Here is a 7,822-nt window from a genome sequence, read left to right as displayed (position 1 = left end):
CCCCCCCCCCCCCCCCCCCCCCCCCCCCGAGTTGCAGTAGAAGAGAGGAAGACAGAATTGGCAGTTGCTCAGCAGCCTTTATGCGTTGTAGCCCTAGGTTCTTCAACATGCTGTGAACAGGGGCAGGTTTAAAACTATGAATGTCGTTTATACATTTTTCTTCCTTTTTTTTTAACTGTGAGTCTGTGTCATGCACTCAAGAACCCATGATCCGTTATCAAGGTGGAATTGTACAATTTAAATGATCATACAGCTGTTACACTATGTTAACCTACATGGATCTGTGGTATTTCTCTTTCTGAAGTAAAGCAAGAAGATTAGCTTTTTCTGACAAATTTGGAAGGGAATTTTCCCATGTACATAGTGATAGTACAGGAATTGGGGGACTTAGTTACTTGTTCTTGAACTGGCATAAACGCTTTGTCCATTTTCAGTTCTAATTATAGTAAAAAAAGCTGATCTTCCAGATTGTGTTGTATTATGGGTTTTAAAGAGCCTTGCTATAGCTAGATACCATTACAGTCCTACTTCTGAAAAGGTCTATTATGGGCTTAACTCGGAAGTTATAATAAAGGCATCTCAGGTTGCTCTAAGTCAGGACTGTAACTAACTGGATAAGTGGACACCACTTATAACCGAGTTTCACTAAAAATACTATTTCAGCTTGAGTGTTTAGTTGCTAGTATAAAGCTCTTTTCTAATTTTAATGTAATTCTGAAACTAAATAGTCTCGTGACTATCTCTAATATTTGAGATATTTAGGCCCCAGGGGTTAGGTGGGCAAATACAAGGGGTTCTTAACTCTTAACATTTTTTTCCCCAAACCAACTTGTGTTTTGATCTGCAGGGGTAATTAAAAGCCTCACTGTCAGCTTAAAACTATGGTACAATGAGAATCTCTCAGAAAGCTTTTTTCTGCATTACTTCTTTCTTAGAAGCAGATTTTATTGATGATGCCATGGATCTATGGTAACAATTTCTGGTTGTACACAATTTAAGACTGTTTACATTTCATTTATTTGACTTTAGAGGGGTATAAGATAAATTGTATTGCAATCTCTTCTCCAGTTGTAAACTTTTAAAATGCGTATCTCCAAATTTTTTTGGTAGGGTTATGTTTTAAGCTCTATTGAAGGTCGTGTTGCGGTGGAGTATTTGGATCCAAGTCCAGAAATCCAGAAGAAGAAATATGCATTCAAATGTCACCGTTTGAAGGAAAATAACATTGAGCAGATTTATCCAGTTAATGCTATTTCTTTCCATAATGTCCACAACACGTTTGCTACAGGTAGATACTTGATTTTTTGTAACACTTGCATCAGTTCCTTAGTTTTGATTTAAACAGGTTAGCGTTTACTTCATATGCCCTTACTTTTTAAGCATGTAAGTCATATTTCTTGCAATGAGCAGAGTTTTTAAATTATTTGACGCAGTGAGAGTTAATTGCTTTAACAGGGATTTTGGGAAATACTCGCTGTGCTCTTTACTAAATTACGCAGCTCTGTATAACTCGTGTTTTTACTGACAAAGTAATTCCAGGTAGTTTTCTCTTTTTTCCTTTGCTGTATCTTTTCAGTCTTGCCGCTCTCCCAATTATAATTTACAAACGGTTTTTAAAAATTAATTTTCAGGCGGTTCTGATGGATTTGTGAATATTTGGGATCCATTTAATAAAAAGCGGCTGTGTCAGTTCCATCGGTATCCCACAAGCATAGCATCACTTGCCTTCAGCAACGATGGAACTACCCTTGCAATAGCTTCTTCATATATGTATGAAATGGATGACATCGAACATCCCGAAGATGGTATCTATATTCGCCAAGTGACAGATGCAGAAACAAAACCTAAGTGAGTATGCTTCACCTGTATTTGAGCCTTTCTGAGCATTCATCCCAAGATTTATTAATTTTCCTAAATTCATGAATAGCATTATTGATGCCAGTAGATAGTGCAGCTTGACAGTAGGGTTGGTTTTGATTTTATCTTGTTCGCCCAAGCTTTCAATATCCGTAGGTTGAAAGACATCTGATGGATAAAATTGTGCCTAGTTGTTTAGTAGGAGAAGAATGTCAAACTCTTATCCTTTTTGAATAGGTGCTATTATATGAAGCTGTGGAGTTATTGCTAGCTCATTGCTTCAAGAATTCAGGGAAGAATTCAAGAATAATTTATTTGTGTAAATGCTACTGTGTTTGGATATTTAAAACTTAGAATTAATGAAATCTTTACACACTGAGTATGCACCTAGCTGTCACAGTTCGAAGTGAATCTAGATACTGTTCTAGGAAGGTTGTGTAAAATCAAGGAAAAGCTTTCTCAGTTCCCGTGTATTGGAGTTTGCTGCAGCCCTCTGATAACACACTTTTCTATCATTGTTGCTGTCAAAATGGGGCAAACTGATTGATGAAGGTGAAAGATTTCTGTTAAGCTCGCTTTGGCATGAATGTTACATAGAAAAATTGCCGTCACAGTGCAGAATTGCACTACTCTTCATTATGCTAGCACAGGAGCAGTTGTTTTTATTTTCAAATTCCTGTGGTTTGTCAGCTGTGGCTTTTTTTTTTCTTCTACTACTCAGTGTCTTACACTTCATCTGGTTTTCTTCATTATTTAGTATCTAAGTGGCTACGTAAATAGACGCACATAAGTAATCAAAGTTCCTGAGTTTAAAACCTCGAGACCTCCCCCCCTTCCTTAAGTGACTTGTATATTGCTTTGGAGCAGCCATTTTATCACTGTGGAGATGGTGAAGAGGAAGTTACAGAAGAATAAATACATCATCTTTCACTTGGAGTTGTTTGTTTTAAAATAATTTTGATGCTCGTGGAAAAATAAAACCAGAACTATTTCAGTATTTATTTCTGGGCTTCCTCAAGCAAAAAAACCCCACACCCAAAGAAACCCCAAAGGTGATTATTGAAATCTGTTTTTAAAATCAGGTTTTACTTGTTACATACATTTGGGAGGGTTTAAAAAAAAAAGGTGATAGAAGAATATTTGCTGCTCTTGGTCTTGTAATAGTAAGAGCTGCTTTCAGTTATTTTTGTTCATTGCTAGTTATGGTTGCTAATTCTGTAGATGCTTCATTCTGCCCTATGAGGAGGTTAATCTACAATTAAACAATATTTCCTCTTGGCCCTCCATTATTTTCTGAAACAGATGGTTCATCATTTCCTGGGCTGTTAAACACAGCAAGGTTAAGGTTAGACTCTTGGGAATCAGCTAGTTTTGAATCTTATTAGGCTGTAGAAGGAAAACTAATAAGAATACTCCTTAATATCATTTTGTGACTGTAAACAATTATTTATTAGCAAACAATTGATCCCAGAAGGGCAAATTGTTTGAGTCAGTAATGAGCTGAGAAAAGACAGAGCATATCTGTGTATTTGGAAAATAATTGTAACGTAATTGCAATGCATTTAGACAGGCATCTTTCTGGACCTGTTTCTATCTTTAAATGAATTTCTGAAAACATTAACAAGGTTTATATGCTTTTCTGACATTTACAAGTTGCTTGTGCCAACCTTAGGGCACTAAGAATGATGCATATATTTTAATGTTACAGTAGTGTGAGTCATCTCTGGTTTATTCTAAAAATAAGTTACTTAGGACAGAGGACTAATAGTTGTTTCATAGTGATCTCTTTGCATATTAATTTAAATCACTTAGCATTTCTGCACGATGCATTCTTAAATGCATCAAGATGGTGCCATATTACATAAAGAAAACTTGGCAAGATCAGCTTTTTGATCACTAAATTATTATCTATTGTATCTTGATACAAGTGAAAGCGGTCTTTCTACACATTTCTGCTTTTATAGAAAGTTGAATGTTTTACCTGCTTATGATTACTCTAAAAATTGTTTGCTGAAATACAATTTATTTATTTCAGGTCTACTTAGACTTCTGGTGATACTTCTTCTCTACAAGAGGTGCCCACCTGTTCCTAACAAGACTAAACTAAAACAATAGAAGTGGGAAGAACAATCTTTGTACTGGTGTTGTTTCTTACTAAGAAATATTTGTTTGTATTTGTAGTATGTCTTAATCTGTCATTACTTTTCTGCTTATGTTAGTGAAAATGTTTTCTTTATCTGCTGTTTGTAGCTAAATTAGTTCAGTCCTGTAGGCAACTTTGCGTATACCTTTATAAAAACTTACCACATTTTGTAGTATCCAATTATGAAAACTTCCAGTAGTATCATAATTGTTCAATAAATATCTGTAGTTTTTTGAAAACTACTTTGTGTAACAACCTTCTCTGTTTGTGAAACAAACATTAAGACCAAACCTTTAAGTTGCAAGAATTCTTGAGTTCTAGATCTTCCTGATGGAAAATTTCTGAGCCTTTTGTCTTTTTCCAATGAGATGAACAGGGAATTTCTTCATTGCCTGGGGATGTTGGCTCTCCAGGCAATGTTTTCACAGGGCTATGAAAGCCTAAAGTTGTATTAGGTGGGCTTATTTATCTCAGTGACTTGATTGTTACTGGAAAACTGTTAACTGTTTCTGGAGGAAAGAACTTGAACACATGGTACTTTGTTTTTTTTCCACGTACTGCATAAAAGCCTAAAATTAATGATGCTTGGGAAGAATTGAGGGTAGAGGGGAGCAAATGTAGAGTTTCAGCCTACAGCTGAGTGGTCTGTTTGAAGTCTGCAGATCTGACCTGGTAGCCCAGGGTTTGTGGAGTAACACAAGTGGAAAGGTAGAAAAGAGGAGTTTCTCAGAGTGGAAATGTCATTCTGGCCACAAAACCCCATGAAAACATGCTGTTTCTTTGAATGTCTTGCTTGCCTTATTGCCAGTTGGTAAGAAGTCTAATCTGTAATCAAATTTTGTGTCAGCCTCTTGAGGATTTTGGAGTGGGGGGTAGGTGTGAGAAGATGCTTGAACAAATTAAAAATTTCTTGGGAAAGTAGTAGTAGAAAAACAACTTAGACACTCTGTGTGTGTTTGTTCTAAACAGGAATGTAGATCTGATCAAGAGACTAAACCTGCAAATCCATCTTCTGCTAAAAAATATATTCAGTGGTGCACATTCCTGACTGGTTTGTGGAAGTAAAGATAAATGCTTTCTGGTTAGTACCACCAATAAAAGTAGTCTCATCCAACTCTTGTTTGCAGAACAGACTGTCAGACTGCTCTCCTAATAGCTTGTATCAAGTGTTTGGGAAGTACTTAATACTTAAGTATTCGCTTTGTAGTGAATGGTAAGGAGGGACAGAACAAAACTCCTATGAGGCTTATCAAAGATGATTAAGGTGTGGGTATTTTGAAGCGGTGATTGGATTCATACTTCCAACTTCTTCTGAGTTATCGGTGCCTGCGTAGCCAGTGGGCGTAGTTTATTACCTTTAAGAAAACAAACTTGCTGACAACAGAAATGGTAACGGATTGTTCCAAAGAAGGTGGTGATGGAGAGGAAGCTGGGCTCTGTGTGTGCAGAAAGCTAACAAACTTGAGTTGTTACCAGATAGAGATAGTAAACGAGTTGTATGTGAAATACTTTATTATTTGTCATCAGCTAGATATGGATTCTTTGATAATATAAACTGGTTTTGATAGGTTTGAAAAAATTAACAATCTTGCTGAATTAAATATGAATAATGCTGTCACTCCAGTAGCAGCATCCAGCCTCTGTTCTGACAGATGTACACCATCCCTATTTCCTCCCATTTTAATTGTTTTTTTTTGCATGGACGGTACATGGCTCCGTGATATTGGGCAAAGGCTGAATTTTTGATGTCAGCTTAGGAAGTGATGACCCCTTGGCTTTTGGCTTGGGGTTTTTTTGTTTGTTTGTTTTTCTTGAGGAATGAGTTGATACATAGGGTCTGGGGCCTAAACATGGGAACCAAAGGTTTCTGCAAGAATGACTAGCAAAGAAATAGTAAGCAAAATCCCTGGTTTGAGGGAAGACTGTAGGTTGCCACAGCAGACTTCGTGTTAAGAACACTGTCGGCGTTCCAGGGTCCCAGACCACACTGTGTATGTGTGTGCAGATTTAAGTACATGCATATTTGCAGAGCAAACATACACAGTACCTGTTGCTTCTCCCATCTCCTCTCAGCTGAGAGAGTATAATATTACAAAATACAAGCTTGAGCTGACAAAAAAAAAATTATTTTGTTGTTACCTAGAAGTACAACAGTGACCCTGCTTGCAGAGAAAAGAGACCCAAAGTGAGGATGGGTCCAAATAAATTATGTGTGAAGGGGTCCAAATAAATGATGTGTGAAGGCAGAAACAGGCTGGGACTAATGAAAAGGTGGTTTAGCGATGATGTGGAGAAAGGAACATGTGAAATGGAGAGAGCATTGAGTGGGGATGTACAGGGGTGTAGAACTGTGGGGAACAAAGTGAAATAAGAGCTAGAGAAAGTAGGGGAAAACAAAGAAAGAATTCAGGGAATTCCAAATAGTTTGGTTAACAAAGTAGACACAAACATAACCTGGAAATGATGCCACCTGTGCAACTTTTCATTGGTAAGTATCGGGGGGGGAAAAAACTGTAAACGCTTGATGTACTGAGATCTGCGTGCTTCAGTGGACAAAGGTAGCCCAGGATATTTAGGAAGAAACGGATTGGACTTACTAGCTCTATTTTGGCTTAAAAATGGTAGGAAAATTCCTTGTGGTGTGTTGGTGTTTTATGTAAATGCTTGAAACAAACAAAGAGTCTGTAGAAAATAGTGAGACAACCGGGCATAACGGAGGAGAAGAGAAACGTTAGTTGGTCAGGGCTACAGCTGTGTCCGTATGCTAGGTACGAATATGTGCAGTTGGAATACGGATATTTCTTTTACAATATTAATCTTCCTTTTATTAGCTCTTTTCTAGAAATGCAGGTCAAGGCAGAGGTTCGTAAGCTGGAGAAATCATGAAACAAGGCTTTTCTGACCTATATAACAAGCAGCCAAACAAAGAGGATATACTGACTCTTGATGAGAGGAATTGAGATCTAAAAAAGCTCCTTAAGTCATTGCTTTTTGCATGGTGTTGAGGGCCATACAGAAAACATGGAGTCATAGCTGTCATTCTAATAGAGTCATCAATCACTGTTGACTGCTTGCAGGAAAAAATATCACGGGTTGTCTCTCACAAGAGCCTCATAACACTGTGGTATTAGAAGCCAAGTGGCATCTGTGCCCTGAATGTTACAAAAGCGTGCTGGTAAGTGTACTTTTTCCAGTTGGCCAGTACTTCAAGATAATCAGTGTATGGTTACTACACACAGGTCTGGAGCTCTGCTACATCTCAGACATGATGTTTTGTGCTGCTGCTGCAATTATAATAAATATATATTAAAAAAATGTGTCCTTTAGATGGGCGTTTTCCCAAGCAAAACCAGTCCCTGCTCTGAGCTCAAAGCTGAACTCTGAGCTCCGAACATACAGGCTTAAGTGATGCCGCTGAGAATGACCTTTCCAAAGCTGTGTAGCTGTTGCTAGGTCCATCTTCCTTAACTGTCTCACACTTTTGTAAGTGTCCAGTAGTTTTTACTGCCTTGAAAACGAAGGATTTTCTGTAGCTGTTCTGGAGTCACGTAGTCACTCAGTTCAACAGTAATTCAGCTGGTGCACCTGTTAAGATAGATGTGCAAAAGCTGGGTGTTTCTACTATTGGATACTCTTGCAAATGTGGACCTAAACGACATGTCCACCATCAGTGATGGGTATTAGCGGTCTGGAGCAGAACCTATTTCTTTTGACTAGCAGACATCTGTTCTAGTGATTACACCATTAGCTGCTTTTATGTTGTTTAGTATAATCATAACCACAACACTAGGAATTTTTTAGTTCAATATGCAACTGATATAA

General features: G+C 37.6%; 1 protein-coding gene across 2 annotated transcripts in view; it reads left to right on the top strand.

Annotated features, from left to right (window-relative positions):
* The window catches only part of BUB3 (BUB3 mitotic checkpoint protein), a 13,193-nt gene extending 8,953 nt beyond the window's left edge, over positions 1-4,240 (top strand). Inside the window, exons 6-8 of one of the 2 annotated variants that reach the window (XM_009325874.1) lie at positions 1,111-1,288; positions 1,632-1,848; positions 3,893-4,240. In XM_009325874.1, the coding sequence (XP_009324149.1) occupies positions 1,111-1,288; positions 1,632-1,848; positions 3,893-3,902 (405 nt within the window). In that variant the 3' untranslated portion in view covers positions 3,903-4,240. Of the gene's footprint in view, positions 1-1,110; positions 1,289-1,631; positions 1,853-3,892 lie in introns of those variants that run through there. The other variant, XM_009325875.1, reaches the window with a different exon arrangement.
* Positions 4,241-7,822: the final 3,582 nt, after the last annotated feature.

The sequence above is a fragment of the Pygoscelis adeliae genome, unplaced genomic scaffold, assembly GCF_000699105.1.
Source record: "Pygoscelis adeliae isolate BGI_AS28 unplaced genomic scaffold, ASM69910v1 Scaffold4, whole genome shotgun sequence".
In the NCBI taxonomy this organism is placed as follows: domain Eukaryota; kingdom Metazoa; phylum Chordata; class Aves; order Sphenisciformes; family Spheniscidae; genus Pygoscelis; species Pygoscelis adeliae.
The sequence above is the reverse complement of the archived record's forward strand: the minus strand, read 5'-3'. Positions and strand labels throughout refer to the sequence as shown.